General features: G+C 56.2%; 2 protein-coding genes across 4 annotated transcripts; both read right to left on the bottom strand.

Moving 5' to 3' along the window:
* Positions 1-505: 505 nt before the first annotated feature.
* Positions 506-5,967, bottom strand: LOC148639318 (Krueppel-like factor 9). Its single transcript, XM_088622050.1, has 2 exons — positions 4,831-5,967; positions 506-3,340 (listed from the first exon to the last, which is right to left on the bottom strand). The coding sequence occupies exons 1-2, from the start codon at positions 5,315-5,317 to the stop codon at positions 3,114-3,116; spliced, it is 714 nt and encodes a 237-aa protein (XP_088478176.1). The 5' UTR covers positions 5,318-5,967; the 3' UTR covers positions 506-3,113.
* A 3,729-nt stretch (positions 5,968-9,696) lies between these two features.
* On the bottom strand, positions 9,697-17,493 carry LOC148639319 (alpha/beta hydrolase domain-containing protein 17A-like). Of its 3 annotated transcripts, none has more exons than XM_088621969.1 (5): positions 17,256-17,493; positions 13,791-14,183; positions 13,370-13,564; positions 13,060-13,239; positions 9,697-12,484 (listed from the first exon to the last, which is right to left on the bottom strand). In XM_088621969.1, exons 2-5 carry the CDS (start codon positions 14,177-14,179, stop codon positions 12,259-12,261), a joined length of 990 nt encoding a protein of 329 aa, XP_088478095.1. In that variant the 5' UTR covers positions 14,180-14,183; positions 17,256-17,493; the 3' UTR covers positions 9,697-12,258. The 3 variants fall into 3 exon arrangements, with proteins under 3 accessions (XP_088478095.1, XP_088478094.1, XP_088478096.1); XM_088621968.1 differs by having other exon boundaries at positions 16,832-17,491; XM_088621970.1 differs by having other exon boundaries at positions 17,389-17,483.
* Between the last annotated feature and the right edge of the window lie 1,268 nt (positions 17,494-18,761).

The raw sequence follows: 18,761 nt of genomic DNA on the forward strand, positions 1-18,761 counted from the left end.
CTGCCCTCTCCTTGCCCACAGCCAGGCCAGGGGCAGTGTGGTGGGGGACACTGCTGGGACCCGAGCAGGTTAGTTAAGGACACAATCAGGGTGAAGAGCCAAAGGGGCTCTGGAATGGGGAGATTAAAGAGGGGGTGCAGGCAGTCTAGATGTCACGTCTTAAACTGCGCTGCTATTTTTATATTTCAGGGGTTAGAGATTGGCGAGTGCATTTCAAACCACAATGAAAGTAAGAGTTACTGTATACATCACAAAGTTCTTGATTAAGTCCAAATCTGTCATTTTTTCTATAAGGAATGAATTACTGAGATTTAATAACTGGTCTGAGAACCTGGGACTGCAGTTCCCCCTTACCAGCTGTAATTCTTCACAGATCTGTAGAAGGCGCCTGTCTGACAGGCTTGCAGGAGCACTGCGCTGCGGCATTTAAAACTGCACTGAGAGGCCCAGAACCGCAGCTAACAGTCCCCTGCTGAATTCAAACTGAAGATACACACACAAAATATTCATTCAGAATTTTATTTTGGATTTTAAAAACTAACCAAAAAAAAAAAAACCTGGCTTCTAAACAACAATGAAGCAAAACAATCCATTATGTTCCACATCTTAAAATATTTTAGCCACACCAATATTAAAAGCAACTATAATAAATTAAAGAGAAATAAAAAGAAAACTATAAAAAAAACAAACATGCTTACATTGTTTGGTTAAAAAAAAAATAGAAAAAAGGTTGTGTGTCAACAACACCTGAGTGAAGTCAGACTGGCTTTAAATCTCGTTTACACACACCTGCTAGAAAACAGAAATAAAGGTTATCATTTACAATGGGCTCAACCAAGGTAACTTAACCCCCCACCCCCAACTCCTGTTACCACCTCAGGACCTCCAGTCCACCAGGGGGCTCCACCTCCAGGCCCACAGCACACCGGTCCATCAATCTGGACCCAGTGAGAATGGAAAGCCTAGAGCACCAGGGCTGGAGGAGTGGGGGCACTCTGGGACACCCGCAAACAGAGGCCATTGTAGGGGGCAACAGATCCCCCAAAATCTGCACTTATCTCAGGTCAGCTCTAACCCCTCCACCCCACTCAGCTTACTCAATACAGAAGACCTGGGGCTGCCTGTGAACGCAGGCCCACGCACACCCCTCTTCTCCCCGGCGTGTGTCGAGACAGCAGGTACAGAGCCAGCTCGTACCCCAACATCCGCAGGACTGCACTCCTGTGCAACGTGTGCTGCAATTCTCCATCTGGAAAACCAGTTCTCTCTCTTTCATTCAAAAGCTTTTCTGTGCAGTTTCTTCACACCTATTTTGTCCTCAGCCTAACTGGTGCCGTATAAACCTACAACAAATCAAGAGCCAACTGTGCTCTGAAGCCCCAGGTCTTTTAAAAGCAGCAACGAAAGAAAATGTAGAAAATATATAGTTGGTAAAATAGAAACTTTTCAGTCGGCCTTCTCCTCCAGGGCAGACCTGGAGCCCGGCAGTAAGGCTGAGACAGGCGTCTGCCCTCACTCTGCTGCCCAGAGGTAGACAATCAGCTTTAATTTGTTGAATAATTGTAATTATAACAATTTCAATATTTACGGGCACTGCCTGCAGTGACCTCGCCTCAAAACAATTCTGACAACTGTTCACAACAGTTTTCATTCCTTCCAAAAAATGTACAAATTGGTCAAAAACTATTCAGTCATGTCTTCTGAATGTTCAATTTTGTAAGGTCCCTGGAATATTTTTAAACTTTATATTTAACACAATCCAACAGTAGCAATGAAAGCAGATACTTATTTTTACATAGAGACACACTGGATCCTGACCCAGACGAGGAGCCTGAGCATGTATAACTACACACACACACACGACACGCCCAGGACCCAGCCACACACACCTCCCGCCCGGACCTCACTGTCCCGTGACCCAAATCTGTCAGGGTCACCTCAGGATTTAGATCTTAGCGGGTAAGAAAGTAAAAACCCACTTAAAATCAGCCACAGACGAAAGTCTGTCTTTCATAACTTCTTGGAAGGACCCAGGCCACTCTATCTGCAGATGTGAGTGACCAGAAGCCCCCAGTGGGGCGTGACCCTGCCTGTGAGAGGGCAGGTCAAGTGGTCCGCTGTCCTGTTGAACTGCGGACAAGTGGAGCCTTACAGGTACGCTGCTCGCAGGTTCAAACGTGCAGACACCCGAGTCTTAGAGACAGTGCATTAGTGCCTCTCGCCTGAAAGACTGCTCTGTCTCTGGGGCCGATTGGCTCATTACAGTTAAAGGACAGAATCTCAGAGGGCTGACGGGCTGGCCTGACCCAGCCAAGTCATACAGTACGCTCTGCAGGCTCGTTTGTGGGCTAACGGGTCCAGGTGTGGTGCAGGTGTCCACCTCAATCCAGTACAACAGGTCTGCGAGATCGTCACTGGCCAGCCAGGCCCGGTGCTGCCGGACTGCCAGCGCTGACCAGTAGGGCCATTTCCAGTATCAAACGGGTTGTCAAGGCTGTGGGCAGAGCAACTCACTCTCCCCTTCACCTGCTGCAAATCACAAACTACAGCAGTTATACTAGAACTGCCAACAGCTCGTACTGCGTCCACAGTACCAGCCATCTCCTGCTGCAGCCAGAGAGCCTGCCCAGCACTGACCGGCACCCCCCTCCCGGTGCCACCGCAACAGCAGGGGGCGCTGCAGGCTCAGGGCGGGCTGCTTCCGAGACAGAGGGAGGCGGTGCTGCGCTGTGCCCGCAGGCCGATGCTGCCCACAAGGCGGAGAGAGTTCAGAGACAGAGGCGTCCGGCAACCCCTGCTCCCGGAGATCGTGGCGGCCCTGGATGTGTGGAGCGCCGTGCAGCGGTTCCAGCGGGTGGCGAAGAGGCAGAGCGCGCAGGCTGGCCCGACTCGGACAGGCGAACCCCCTCTCCCCCTGCCCGCAGCGCGTGGGCGACACTGCTACCCTCTCCGGTCCGCAGGACATCCCGGATTCCCATTCCCGGGAAACGGCACAGGTTCAGTCCGGGGGCGACCGGAGCCCCAGCCGCACGCAGAGCCCCCCCTGTCTGGCTGTGGAACGAGGGGGAGAGGGGGCTCGGGGCGGGGCGGTGACGGGGTCCGGGGCGCGCCCCTCAGAGAGCCTGGGCCCTGCCGGGGGGCCGCGCCAGCAGGGCGGGGTGGAAGTCGGGGTGACGGCGAGCGTGCTTCACCAGGTGGTCGCTGCGCATGAAGCGCTTGTTGCAGAGCGGGCAGACGAAGCGCTTCTCGCCCGTGTGTGTGCGCGTGTGCCGCGCCAGCTCGTCCGAGCGGGCAAACTTCTTGGCACAGCCGGGCCAGGTGCAGGGGAAGGGCCTCTCGCCTGGCAGGGAGAGAGAGAGAGAGAGAGTTACTCACAGCGCCACACAGTGCCCGAGAGCCGCAGCCCACTGACCCCCGACGCACACAAACCAGCCCCCTGTCAGCTGCCCAGAACTGGACTGGCCGCACTGCCCCCAGCCCGGCCAGGACATCGGCATGCTGTAACCCCAAAACAACAGCCCCGCGCCCCTCTAGCATCTGCCCGTCTGTCTTTGGTACCCTCCTGAACAGTGAGGGCGTCACTGTCAACAGGAAAGGGGTTAAACAGAGGAGCAGGAGTCTCCTCCCCCGGCCTGCTGCCGAGCCCCACCTGGGGGGGAGGGGGGCCGCTGTATCAGGAACTGAGCAACGGATCACCCAGATCAAACCTCAGTCACGTTTCTGCAAGGTATACGATAAACACAGACACCCCTCTGTCCCAGTCCAACCAGTTCAGCTAGTCCCAGTCGCCCCCCCCCCCCACGCGCGCACACGTGCCCAGCTGTCTCGGGTGTCTGGACACGCCCCCTGTGGCTCTGCCAGGTGTGCACAGGGCCTGCAGGTGCAGGAGACGCTCTGGCTGATCCCCTCCCACCAACACGTCTCCTGCTCTGCCCGCCGGCGCCACAGCCCAGACTATCGTGGACCCGCCTGGTTCTGTACAGGGAGCCGGGACAGACCCGGCACACTGCCAGACTCCCAGTGCGCAGCAGCCCGATCCGCTCCAGGCATTACAGTGTGCCGCAGCTGTTGGAGTGGCAGTCCCCAGCCAGGACCCCATAAACCACCAGTTCAGGACCAGCAAGTCCAGAACTCCTGCTCAGAGTCTGCAGAGCCACAGGGGAACCCCACCCCCTCCTGCAGCGCTGAGAAGAGCCACTGAGGGGCGCTGTTCTCCTCTGCCTACACAGTTAATCTCCTCACACAGGGGGGGGGGGACAAGAGCCCTGAAGGTGCTCTAGGGTGACCCCTACAGGTCAGGACCAGTAATTACAACAAGCCCAACCACAACCCCCACCCACAACACCCCCCTCCTGCTCTACAGACACAGCGGAGCTCCAGGGAAACGAACACTCGCGCTGTGTACTGTTCCGGGAGAGACGGGCCCACGAAGGCGGAGCTCAGCGGGGGTGTCAGTCTGGTGGGGGGGGGGGGCAGCCCCCAGCGCGCCGAGCCCACCCGGGCCCCTCCACCTCTTTGTCCGGCCGGACAGCGGCCGCGGGTCTTTGTCGGGCTCACGCGCTGTGGCTCGTCTTTGTGCTGCGGTGACCCCTCCACCAACACGCACCAAACACGCCTCTTCAGAAACACGAGTGGGGGTGGGCGCTCAGACGCGGCGAGACGGTAGCTCATCCCCCACCACGCCGCCGCGGCGCGATAACCGTGTCGCCCAGCAGGGAGAGGCGGGTCAGCCGCGCACAGCTCGGACCCGGGTCACCCCCACCCCGCGGAGCCACGCAGACAGCAGACACGCCGCCCGCGTCCACTACCCCCGCGAACACGGGCGCGTACCTGTGTGTGTCCGAATGTGCGCCTTCAGATGCGAGGACTTCCCGTAGACCTTGTCGCAGCCCTCGAAGGAGCAGGGGTGTCGCTTCACGGGGGAGCGGGCGAGGCCGGCGGCCGCTCTGCCCTCCGCCCCGCCCTGCTGGCCCGGGGTCGGCGTGGCGGAGTCCGACAGCGTGGTGTAGCCGCTCTCGCCGCACGACAGGCTGCCGTCCGGGTCGCCCAGCGAGGAGTTGCTGCTCTCCGAGTACGCGGACATGGGTCGGAACTTGTTGTGCAGGTCGGTGAGGATCCCGGCCACCGTCATCAGGTTCGCCCCGTCCTTCAGGGTCTCCCGAACCTCCCGGTCCTCGCTGGACCCCTCGGGCTCCCCGGGCCGCGGCGGGGGCGGGGGTCCCGCCGGCACCGGGGAGGGTCGGTGCAGCACGGGGCCGCTGGAGATGGAGACCAGGCACTCTGCGGCGAGGTAGTCCGAGTAGGCGAAGGCGGCCATGCCCGCTGCTGGCCGCGGACCCGCGGTTCCGCCTGGAATTCGCTGCTCCCGAAACTTCCGAACAGGGGGGACCCGGCCGGCCCGGTTCCGCTAGAGCTCCGCTAGGGCCCGTGCCCGAACCCGAACCGCTCCGCCCGTTCTCACGATGAAAGCCGCGATCGCGGGGCCCCGGCTCACCTCCCGGACACGCACTTCCACGCTACCCGCGCTGCTCCGTCTGACTCTCGTGCAGCCGGGCGGCCGCTTATTGTGTCGCCTCCCGAGCGCGGCCGGCGCGAGACCCCGCCCCCTCGCCTGCGCTCGCGGACCCGTCACGCCCGGGGACGCCGCGTGACGCGCCTGCACCGGCTGCGGGGGGAAGCGAGTGGGCGAGTGGGAGAGGACAGGCGGCGGATCCGGTTTCTGAGCTCCAGCTCGCTCGGTTATTGGCGCCTGTCTGCGCCCCTTTCTCTCCCTCTCGTTTCCGGTCGGAGCGGAGAGGCTGTCCCCGCCACGCCGCGCCCCGCCCCGGCTTCGTGACCAGCAGTGCGTGGGAGTGTCGCTGAGGTGCGCTGGGAAACTCACAGCCGGCCGAGTTTCGTGTGTTTTGTTTACGTCACTTAGGGAAAAAAAAAAGACAGAGACTCACAGAGGGTGCGCCGTGCACGCGCGGGTGGGTGGCACGAGGCGGGAGCGAGAGGCAGAGGAGATCGACACGCACAGGCCCGCGTGTCGCGGAACAAACAAATACGGGCCGTGAACACTGTACGAACCCCCAGCGGGACCCACCGTGGACAAAAACAGGGAATCGTCACGACACACCCAGCACCTCACCCCCTCACTGACACCCCTCACCCCTCACCCTCCACACAACACCCCCTCACTGACACCCCTCACCCTCCACACAACACCCCCTCACTGACACCCCTCACCCCCCCACAACACCCCCTCACTAACTCCCCTCACCCCCCCACACAACACCCCTCACCCTCCACACAACACCCCCTCACTGACACCCCTCACCCCCCCACAACACCCCCTCACTAACTCCCCTCACCCCCCCACACAACACCCCTCACCCCCACACAACACCCCTCACTGACACCCCTCACCCCTCACCCTCCACACAACACCCCCTCACTGACACCCCTCACCCCCCCACAAAACTCTCTCACTGACACCCCCTCACCCCTCACCCTCCACACAACACCCCCTCAATGACACCCCTCACCCCCCCACAACACCCCCTCACTAACTCCCCTCACCCCCCCACACAACACCCCTCACCCTCCACACAACACCCCCTCACTGACACCCCTCACCCCCCCACAAAACTCTCTCACTGACACCCCCTCACCCCTCACCCTCCACACAACACCCCCTCAATGACACCCCTCACCCCTCACCCTCCACACAACACCCCCTCACTGACACCCCTCACCCCCCCACAAAACTCTCTCACTGACACCCCTCACCCTCCACACAACACCCCTCACCCCCACACAACACCCCTCACTGACACCCCTCACCCCCCCACAAAACTCTCTCACTGACACCCCCTCACCCCCCCACACAACACACCTCACCCCCACACAACACCCCTCACTGACACCCCTCACCCCCCCACAAAACTCTCTCACTGACACCCCTCACCCTCCACACAACACCCCTCACCCCCACACAACACCCCTCACTGACACCCCTCACCCCCCCACAAAACTCTCTCACTGACACCCCCTCACCCCCCCACACAACACCCCTCACCCCCACACAACACCCCTCACTGACACCCCTCACCCCCCCACAAAACTCTCTCACTGACACCCCTCACCCTCCACACAACACCCCTCACCCCCACACAACACCCCTCACTGACACCCCTCACCCCTCACCCCCCACACAAAACTCTCTCACTGACACCCCCTCACCCCCCCACAAAACTCTCTCACTGACACCCCCTCACCCCCCCACACAACACCCCTCACCCCCACACAACACCCCTCACTGACACCCCTCACCCCCCCACAAAACTCTCTCACTGACTCCCCCTCACCCCCCCACACAACACCCCCTCACTGACACCCCTCACCCCTCACTGACACCCCTCGCCCCCCACACAACACCCCTCACCCCTTACCCCTCACCCTCCACACAACACCCCTCACTGACACCCCTCACCCCCCCACAAAACTCTCTCACTGACACCCCCTCACCCCCCCACACAACACCCCTCACCCCCACACAACACCCCTCACTGACACCCCTCACCCCCCCACAAAACTCTCTCACTGACTCCCCCTCACCCCCCCACACAACACCCCCTCACTGACACCCCTCACCCCTCACTGACACCCCTCGCCCCCCACACAACACCCCTCACCCCTTACCCCTCACCCTCCACACAACACCCCCTCACTGACACCCCTCACCCCTCACCCCCACACAACACCCCCTCACTGACACCCCTCACCCCCCACACAAAACTCTCTCACTGACTCCCCCTCACCCCCCCACACAACACCCCTCACCCCCACACAACACCCCTCACTGACACCCCTCACCCCCCCACAAAACTCTCTCACTGACACCCCCTCACCCCCCCACACAACACCCCTCACCCCCACACAACACCCCTCACTGACACCCCTCACCCCTCACACAAAACTCTCTCACTGACACCCCCTCACCCCCCATACAACACCCCTCACCCCCACACAACACCCCTCACTGACACCCCTCACCCCCCATACAACACCCCTCACTGACACCCCTCACCCCCCATACAACACCCCCTCACCCCCATACAACACCCCTCACTGACACCCCTCACCCTCCACACAACACCCCCTCACTGACACCCCTCACCCCCCCACAAAACTCTCTCACTGACACCCCCTCACCCCCCCACACAACACCCCTCACCCCCACACAACACCCCTCACTGACACCCCTCACCCCCCATACAACACCCCTCACTGACACCCCTCACCCCCCCACAAAACTCTCTCACTGACACCCCTCACCCCCCCACAAAACTCTCTCACTGACACCCCTCACCCCCCCACAAAACTCTCTCACTGACACCCCTCACCCCCCCACAAAACTCTCTCACTGACACCCCTCACCCCCCCACACAACACCCCTCACCCCCACACAACACCCCTCACCCCTCACCCTCCACACAACACCCCCTCACTGACACCCCTCACCCCCCCACAAAACTCTCTCACTGACACCCCCTCACCCCCCCACACAACACCCCCTCACTGACACCCCTCACCCCCACACAACACCCCTCACTGACACCCCTCACCCCCCACACAAAACTCTCTCACTGACACCCCCTCACCCCCCACACAACACCCCCTCACTGACACCCCTCACATCCCCCACAACACCCCCTCACTAACTCCCCTCACTGACACCCCCCTCTCCACTCAAAGTGCTGTGCAGGTAACGGGGGTCCCCTTCACACCCACCTGTTGACGCGCCAGTCGGCTCCTCACCCCAGCTCTCAGCGGGGAGGAGAGCAGAGGTCTGGGTCCTGGCTGGCTACAGACAGGACAGGGAACAAAGACACACTTGCCTGGCAGGGCTGAGCCCACAGTCTGCAGCGAGGCAGGACAGTGATGCCAACCCATCTGTGTGGATTAGCCCACCGAGTCCACTCCTGTCAGCTCGGAGCAGGCAGGCACACAGGCTGTATTGTTGTAATTAAAGCAAGCAGATAATTGCAGTCTCTTTGTTACTCATGATTGTTGCGTCCATCTGTCACTCCCTCCCCCACCAGGCGTGTAGCTCCGCCCTCGCTGCACTAATTAAACATTAATTCCATTAGCCGTCTTCAGCCAGATCTGTAATCTGCAGCCCAGCTCGAATCACTGCCCAAGACTTGGGTCCTCACCACACTGTCCAGATCTCGCCTGCAGTTCTCACACGCTCGTTGCTCTCTCTGACCCCACTACCCCGCTCAGGAGAGGAGCAGGGGAGATCCAGGCCCATCTCTTATAATGTAATGTAATAATATAATGTTTCTTTATTAGCCCTATACAATTTCTTGCATTAGGAATGCACCTTTTCGCATACCCCAGCTTTTCTCCAGGGAGACACAGACACAGAGACAGGGAGAGAAGCTTGGGGTCAGAGCGCAGGGTCAGCCATTGTACGGCGCCCCTGGAGCAGTTGGGGTGAAGGGCCTTGCTCAGGGGCCCAACGGAGTAGGATTCCTCTGCCGGCCGCAGGATTTGAACCGGCAACCTTCCGGTCAGAGGCGCAGATCCTTAGCCACAGAGCCACCGCTCCCAGCACTGCCACAGAGCCGGGCTGTACACTCCACTCAGACGCTCACTCCAATCACAACAATCAATCCAGGAATCAATCAAGGCCAGCGAGCCGCAGGGTGAAGAAGATGTCCAGTTTTATTGCTCCTGTTGCAGCAGGGCAGGGCTCATGTGTACAGACAGTGACACCCCCATCCCCCCACAGAGCTCTCTGGCCCCAGAAATACACCTCAACTCATCTTTCACTCTTTATTCATTGGCATCTCTGTAACATCGTTTCTGGAAAAGGAAATTAAAGGTTTTGAATAAGTTTGCATTTCCTCTTTGTAAACTAAATTTTACAAATCAAAAATATCAACAAAGAATGAATGGATACAGTAAAACACAGCAACCCCCCACCCCCAAGTCCTGTCATAGGACATAAATCAATATGGAACAGTACATACACATCTGTGATTATAAAATAAAGAGAAAGAAACAATTCTACTTGTAAAAAGGGTCAGACTAGTCCTTTGCCCATGTCTGCATCTCTACCCCAAATTTGCAGCTCTCTCTCTCCCCGTCTCCTCTTGAACCCTGAACCTGACACCAGGGGGTTTCATTATCAGAGTTGTCCAGCCAGTCCCTTTAATCCCAGGACTCCACTGGACTCCCAGTGGCTGTGTTAGAATCCGAGATGGGCTCGTTGCCTTGACTGCAGCCCACCCCAAAGCAGCTGATTGCACCCCAGAATCCGTGAGGACCCCCAGAACCCCGGGGCCCCACAAGAGCAGCCAAGGAGCTGGTCAGTTATGGAGCATTTGGGGTTTGAATCCTAACTTGTAAGTCAGCAGCCTGACCCCCGCAGTGACCAGGAGTAGCCTAGGTCAGCAGTTCACCCGCAGGTGGGTATCGCCATTTTAATTATTCCCCCCGTTTCATTTTGGGCTTCAATATTGCGAAAGATCAAGCCTGAGGCACACAGACAGCCCACAGAAATGTTCCCCTTATTAAAATTCCCCAAAACACTGTTTCCATGCGACTGTAAACACGCCTGACTGCTAAAAGTAGACAACAGCAGCCCAGTCAGGTTTGTGGGCATGACTTAAAGTGGGAAAATCAACTGATTAAAACGATTAAAAAGTGTTAAACCAGTCCCAGCAGGGTTTAATTACACCAAGGTTTAATTAACTTTCTGGCTGAAAGGAAACTGGTGATTTGATGCAGGTATCTCCTGCACTTATCCAAAAGAGCCCCAACCCATCAGTTTGTACATGTCATCATGAAAACTGAAATTTCTAAAGTCCTGGAACAATTTAACTGAGAGTTTTGTCAAATTAAGAAATCAAATGCTGTACAAATCTTGACCTAAAAAACCAGAATGTCCTTAACTGAACAAATCACTTTCATGATTCCATAAGGGTTCCTTGCGAGGACAAGGTGATTTAGGGAGACCTCTAAACCCCAGGACGGGCCCGGTCACACAGAGACCGCTCGCCCGGCGATCTGCAAAGCTGGACGGTCCCGATGTGACCAGGCCGCCTGCCTGTCCCGCCAACTCGGCCGTTTCAGATTAGTGTTCTCTGCCAGTGAGTCCAGTCCTGTCCGTCCGTCCGTCCGTCCGTCCGGTCTGTCGCCTGTCCTGTCCGTGTGCTGGTGTGAGTCAGGACGTCCCCCCGGCCACAGTCCTGCTGCAGACGCTGAGGGAGTCTTGAAATGCTCTCCTGCCTGCAGCAACCCGAAACTCAGCAGACAGAGGTGGGTTTGCGCCAGACAGGCAGCGCTGTGTAGAGGGAACGGGCTGAAGATCCGCCGCCTCCAGACCCAGTAACCACAGGAGTGGTGCAGCTGGGAGGTAGGGGCTGAGCTCTGGGACAGCCATGCAAAACCAGAAGAGCGCCCCCCTGTGGCCTCCCACTGCCCCAGACACCTCAGCCACCAGTCAGCTACTCAGGTAACGAAGAGATGGCTGTTCCGATTTCCACTCCACCGAAGCTCTGACTCCCGTTAGCAATTAAGCAATTAAGACTTGGCTGTGCACTGGCGCAGCGGGCTGGGAGCCTACAGGCCCTAGGCGCCTGCCCTGCCCTATGGCTGCACGGCCTCCTTTTACCAGGAGAAGAAAACCAGGCCTGGCCGCAAAGCTCTCTCACATGGCTCTCTCACATGGCCTGTCCAGATCCTCTTGGGATTTCCTCCCCGCTGTCCGTTCGGGAGGAGAGGACAGGGCGGGCGGGCCGTCCGTCTCTGTGCTGGGACCGAGAGGGCCTCATCCCTCACCGCGGGTAACGCCACTCCCCGGTGGGAATCACTCCCCAAACCCTGACCTCACCGCGCTCTCTGGTCAGGAGGGACTGAGGAAGGAGACTGCGAGGGACAGACCGGGAGGCACCACAGGACTGGGGATGGGGACAGCGCAGAGCTCTCCCCTACTCGAGGTCGGGAGAGAGAGAAGATCGACACGGAGACAGAGGAAGAGAATGAGGGGGAGGCACAGGGATAGAGATAACAGGGAGGGAATCAGGCCAGTGGACAGGACAGACAGGACAAACAGACAAGCAGCCACCGAGAAAGAGACCCACACTGACAGAGAGCACAAGGGTGGGTGGAATCGGTCATGCTGGTCACCCAGGTTGCATGGAGGTCAGGAGTCGGGGGTCAGGGGTCAGCTGCTGGCTGGCCCAGTCTTGGCCAGGGGCGATGTCAGGCGTGCTGCCCAGCCAGGTCGTGGCTTATGAAGCGGCGCAGGCGCTCCAGGTACTGGCTGTACAGTTCGATGTCGTTGTGCCCGGCGCCCTCCACCCACAGCGGCTCCACGGCCTTGGGGCAGCGCTCGAACAGCGCCAGCCCGTGCGAGAAATCGATCACCTCGTCCTCCGTGCCGTGGATGATGAGCACCGGGGAGGTGATCTTCGACACCTTCTCGATACTAGAGACGAGGAGGAGGGAGAGGAAGGAGAGGAGGAAAGGGCTTAAGATTGTAGAAGACAGCACACGTGCAGCTCTGTTACGTCTGCTCCACATCATGGAACCGAAAGAAGAACTGATGCAGGATTTAAAAAACCTCATTAACCCTCTATCTAACCTATTTATCCAGCACAGGGCTCCGGAGAGCCACAGCCTATCCCAGCAAACAGGCACAAGGCAGGGTACACTCTTGACAGGTCGTCTTTCCATCACAGGGCACACACAGACACTCACACCAGGGCCAGTTTACCCAGAAGCCAATCAACCCACCAGCATGTCTGTAGACTGAAGGAGGAAACTGGAGCACCCAGAGTAAACCCACATAAACACGGGGAAAACATACTGACTCCACACAGACAGCACCCCAGGTCCAAAACTGAGCTCAGGGCACCAGCGCTGCAAGGCAGCAATGCTCACCACTGCGCCATCTTGCTGCCCATCCTTGTCAATCCTTAATGGAGCTGACAGAATAAATAACCATCACTTGGTATTTAAAGACCAGCTGAAGCGATCGCTGGGGCGGAAGGGGGTACTCACTTGGGGAAGGCGTCGAAGCAGTAGGTCTTCTTGGTGTCGGGGAACGCCACCCTCATGCCCGAGGTGAGGGGCGAGTGCAGGATGACGGCGGCGCACTCGTACCGCGAGGCCAGATCCACGGTGGGCACGGTGCCGATGCTCTGCCCGTACAGGATGATGTTCTCTGGGCTGATGCCGTACCTGCGGAGACCCACAGAGCTTGACACGAGCTGAGGGAAGAACAGTGCGCGGGGTGGGGGGGGCAGCAGTAAGGGGGGTTGGAGGTGTGGTGGGCTCGCAGGTCATGTGATCAGCCGAGAATGGCGCTCACCGCGTGCGCAGGGCCTGCCAGGCGGCGTCGATGTCCGCGTACAGGTTCTTTTCCGAGGGCTTCCCTGTACTCACGCCGTAGCCGGAATAATCATAGGAGAAGATGTTGCAGTTGATGCGGGTTCCCAGGCCGATGTAGAAACTGCTCATCTGGCCCAGGTCCACAGCATTGCCATGGGAGAACAGCACCGTGAACCTGGAGGGAGAAGGGAGACAGGCAAGCAGAGAAAACCGTCAGTGGGAGACTTGAGGGCAGTATCTCGGTTACACACGTTGTGCACGCATTCACATGAAGCAGTTCACGCAAAAGTGTCACTGTCTGTGGTTTTCAATTTGCCTACAGCTACCCAGACACCGTAGGAGCAAGGTGTGTATCTGCAGTGGAGGCGCAGGGTGTGTACCTGGAACTGGGGGGTGCTTACCTGGCAGTGGGGGCACAGCGGATGTACATGCAGCCCACCCTGTTGCCGCGGCTGGAGCGCGTCAGGAACACCTCCGTGCCGTCCAGCTCCCGCTGGGAATACTGGAACTCTGCGCGCTCTGTCAGGTGCAGTTTCCAGCGCGTGACACCCTCCCCGCCACCGCCGCCGCCGCCGCCCCCGCCACCGCCTCCCCCGCTGCCGGCGCCTCCCACCCGGGAACGCAGCCCAGACACCCCCAGGGTGCTGGTGGCCCCCACACCGGCCTCCAGGTCGGGCAGCAGGGCATAGGTGGGCTCGGGGGGCAGGAAGGCCAGCTTGGCGGCGATGCGGCTGGGGCAGGGGGGGCAGCAGAACAGGCAGCACAGCTCGCTGACGGACAGCCCGTTCATGGCCCTGCAGGACAAAGCACAGTACTCAGGACACACTGTGGTCAGGGCTGGTATACTGTACACCAGTACTCCACAGTGTAGAACAGTACAGGACACTATACAGCAGTGCGGGACAGTGTGGTAACTGTGCACACAGTACAGTACAATATAGTATACTGTACACCAGCAATCCACAGTGTAGAACAGTACAGTACACTACACAGCAGTGCAGGACAGTGTGGTAACTGTGTACACAGTACTGTACAGTACAGTATACTGTACACCAGTACTCCACAGTGTAGAACAGTACAGTACACTATACAGCAGTGCAGGACAGTGTGGTAACTGTGTACACAGTACTGTACAGTACAGTATACTGTACACCAGTGCTCCACAGTGTAGAACAGTACAGTACACTATACAGCAGTGCGGGACAGTGTGGTAACTGTGCACACAGTACTGTACAGTACAGTATACTGTACACCAGCACTCCACAGTGTAGAACAGTACAGTACACTATACAGCAGTGCGGGACAGTGTGGTAACTGTGTACACAGTACTGTACAGTACAGTATACTGTACACCAGTACTCCACAGTGTAGAATAGTACAGTACACTATACAGCAATGCGGGACAGTGTGGTAACTGTGCACACAGTACTGTACAGTACAGTATACTGTACACCAGTACTCCACAGTGTAGAACAGTACAGTACACTATACAGCAATGTGGGACAGTGTGGTGACTGTGCACACAGTACAGTACAATATAGTATACTGTACACCAGCAATCCACAGTGTAGAACAGTACAGTACACTACACAGCAGTGCAGGACAGTGTGGTAACTGTGTACACAGTACTGTACAGTACAGTATACTGTACACCAGTACTCCACAGTGTAGAACAGTACAGTACACTATACAGCAGTGCAGGACAGTGTGGTAACTGTGTACACAGTACTGTACAGTACAGTATACTGTACACCAGTACTCCACAGTGTAGAACAGTACAGTACACTATACAGCAGTGCGGGACAGTGTGGTAACTGTGCACACAGTACTGTACAGTACAGTATACTGTACACCAGCACTCCACAGTGTAGAACAGTACAGTACACTATACAGCAGTGCGGGACAGTGTGGTAACTGTGCACACAGTACTGTACAGTACAATATACTGTACACCAGTACTCCACAGTGTAGAATAGTACAGTACACTATACAGCAGTGCAGGACGGTGTGGTAACTGTGCACACAGTACTGTACAGTACAATATACTGTACACCAGTACTCCACAGTGTAGAAAAGTACAGGACACTATACAGCAGTGCAGGACATTGTGGTAACCGTGTACACAGTACTGTACAGTACAGTATACTGTACACCAGCACTCCACAGTACAGTACAGTACACTATACAGCAGTGCGGGACAGTGTGGTAACTGTGCACACAGTATTGTACAGAACAGTATACTGTACACCAGTACTACACAGTGTAGAAAAGTACAGGACACTATACAGCAGTGCAGGACAGTGTGGTAACTGTGTACACAGTACTGTACAGTACAGTATACTGTACACCAGCACTCCACAGTGTAGAACAGTACAGTACACTATACAGCAGTGCAGGACAGTGTGGTAACTGTGCACACAGTACTGTACAGTACAATATACTGTACACCAGTACTACACAGTGTAGAAAAGTACAGGACACTATACAGCAGTGCAGGACAGTGTGGTAACTGTGTACACAGTACTGTACAGTACAATACAGTATACTGTACACCAGCACTCTACAGTGTAGAACAGTACAGTACACTATACAGCAGTGCGGGACAGTGTGGTAACTGTGCACACAGTATTGTACAGAACAGTATACTGTACACCAGTACTACACAGTGTAGAAAAGTACAGGACACTATACAGCAGTGCAGGACAGTGTGGTAACTGTGTACACAGTACTGTACAGTACAGTATACTGTACACCAGCACTCCACAGTGTAGAACAGTACAGTACACTATACAGCAGTGCAGGACAGTGTGGTAACTGTGCACACAGTACTGTACAGTACAATATACTGTACACCAGTACTCCACAGTGTAGAAAAGTACAGGACACTATACAGCAGTGCAGGACAGTGTGGTAACTGTGCACACAGTACTGTACAGTACAGTATACTGTACACCAGTACTCCACAGTGTAGAACAGTACAGTACACTATACAGCAGTGCAGGACAGTGTGGTAACTGTGTACACAGTACTGTACAGTACAATACAGTATACTGTACACCAGCACTCCACAGTGTAGAACAGTACAGTACACTATACAGCAGTGCAGGACAGTGTGGTAACTGTGCACACAGTACTGTACAGTACAATATACTGTACACCAGTACTACACAGTGTAGAAAAGTACAGTACACTATACAGCAGTGCAGGACAGTGTGGTAACTGTGCACACAGTACTGTACAGTACAGTATACTGTACACCAGTACTCCACAGTGTAGAATAGTACAGTACACTATACAGCAGTGCAGGACAGTGTGGTAACTGTGTACACAGTACTGTACAGTACAATACAGTATACTGTACACCAGCACTCCACAGTGTAGAACAGTACAGGACACTATACAGCAATGCAGGACGGTGTGGTAACTGTGTACAGTTAATTACCTGGTATTATTTCCGCAGGAGACTCTACAAAAACCCCTTGAAAGACAGCGCGCGAGCAAGAACGTCCCGAGAGGCGCAGCATGAACCCCAGTCCGGCTCGCGGATATACGGGGCTCCGTCACTCGCAGCGGGTCCTACTGGGCAGTGTCGTGGGGACTGGTCCACACCGGAGCCATTGTTTCAAGACCGACTGGCGGTGGCGACAGGGAAGACACGCCGGGCTTCGGCTGCGGTGTCGAAATTAACATCCAATTCTACTCGTCCAACCCTAACCGGTCCGCGGATGGCGGAGATCCCGCACGGTTTCCCACAACCGAATCGCAAACTAAAACAACACGCGGATTGATTAAAAGTGATTTATGCTACAGCGATAACGAAAAAAAAACGGCAAAATAATATCAATTTAGAAACAAACACTGCACACGTCTGGTGTCCAGGCGAAGCAGAACCGGCGGGCCGTCAGACACCGAGTCGAAGCGCGATGCTGCTCCAGGTCTGTGATACAAACATGGAGACGCGGGACGAGCAGCCCTTCCCGTCCACACGGCGGCACAGACCCAGAATCCCGGCACCAGGCTTATTTCGTACAGAATTTCATTTCTCCTTCTTCACTCCTGCACCGCCGTCACCGGATGTGACGCAAACAGGACGTGACGGAAGGAGGCTCCGCTGCACGGGAACAGAGTCCGTCTCGCGGCTGCCGGGTCTGATCGGGGCAGGTGAACTGGAGTCAAATCCGTTCAACGGAAATGCTCCGTAAATGTTTACACTGGGGAGCCAAGCCAGCTTGGTCGGACGGAGAACTGGGAACAGACAGGGGGTCTCCTGGCTCCACTGTGCCCCCTCCGTTACCCTGTATCCCCGATTCCTGACTGTCGCAGTGACGGGGGGACACGGTCCGACCCCCATGAGTAGAAAAATAAAAGTCCCTTCCTCTGCCGGCACAATGCTTTCCGTCATGACATAAAAATGGACTTAAATGGACTGTAAAGTCATGAGATCCTTCACACTCCGTGTTAAGAAAAAGATGATAGAAAGAGGAAGAGGAAATACTTGTCCGCATATAGCGCCAACCTGAACAGCACTGCTTCACTGTGGCGCCCTCTCCTAGGGCCGTGTACAGATTAAAAAGCAATGACGCAATAAGAAAACAATATCGGTGTTAAAACCCAGGCCAGCTTTCTTCAGAACAAAACAATTGTTAGTTTTAATTGGGCGGTCTGATACCTGGCAGGTAGAGAGAGCAGGAGAAGAGGAGAGACAGCAGGGATACCTAGGGGGTGAGGGGAGCTGATTCACACCTCCAGCATAAACAGATCACCCGAGATACCCAACACCACGGAAACTGCAGAGGCTGAGGCAGAGAGAGAACATCTGTCTCCTGATCAGCATCTCCGCAGCATCTTGGTTCAGGGAGTTCAGCTTTCGTGAACATGTATCACCTACATTCGACAGCAGGGACAGGCTCACATGCACAAACAGGCAGGCAGACAGGAAGAGAGATGGCCCACGTTTCCTGCTCTTCTTATATTTTTTCTAAAACGCCAGTAAAGGAACAGCAGTGAGAAAAATCCTGATTGTTCTGTTTCCCAGAGTCTGTCCCAGAAGCACAGGGTGGGAGTTCACCCTAGTCAGGACACCAGCCCATCGCTGGGCAGGTTCGCATGCAAACATGCAAACTCTGCAGAGAATGGGCCCCAATCAGGACTGAAACCCAGGACTGCAGAACAGCAGAAATAACCAGCATACCACCAGCCACCCCAAAACCCTTGAAACCTTTGGTGGCAGGTGGTATGCTGGTTATTTCTGCAGGCAGGGTTTCAGCATTCAGCTTCTCCCTTCTCCTGCATCTGATTTAGTGCTGCAATCATCCCTCCCTTCAGCACTGTCACACCTGCGGTGGTTTTGTTTAGTTTAGTGTTTCAGCCTG

This window comes from Lepisosteus platostomus, chromosome 27 (assembly GCF_059453375.1).
Source record: "Lepisosteus platostomus isolate fLepPlt1 chromosome 27, fLepPlt1.hap1, whole genome shotgun sequence".
NCBI lineage: Eukaryota > Metazoa > Chordata > Actinopteri > Semionotiformes > Lepisosteidae > Lepisosteus > Lepisosteus platostomus.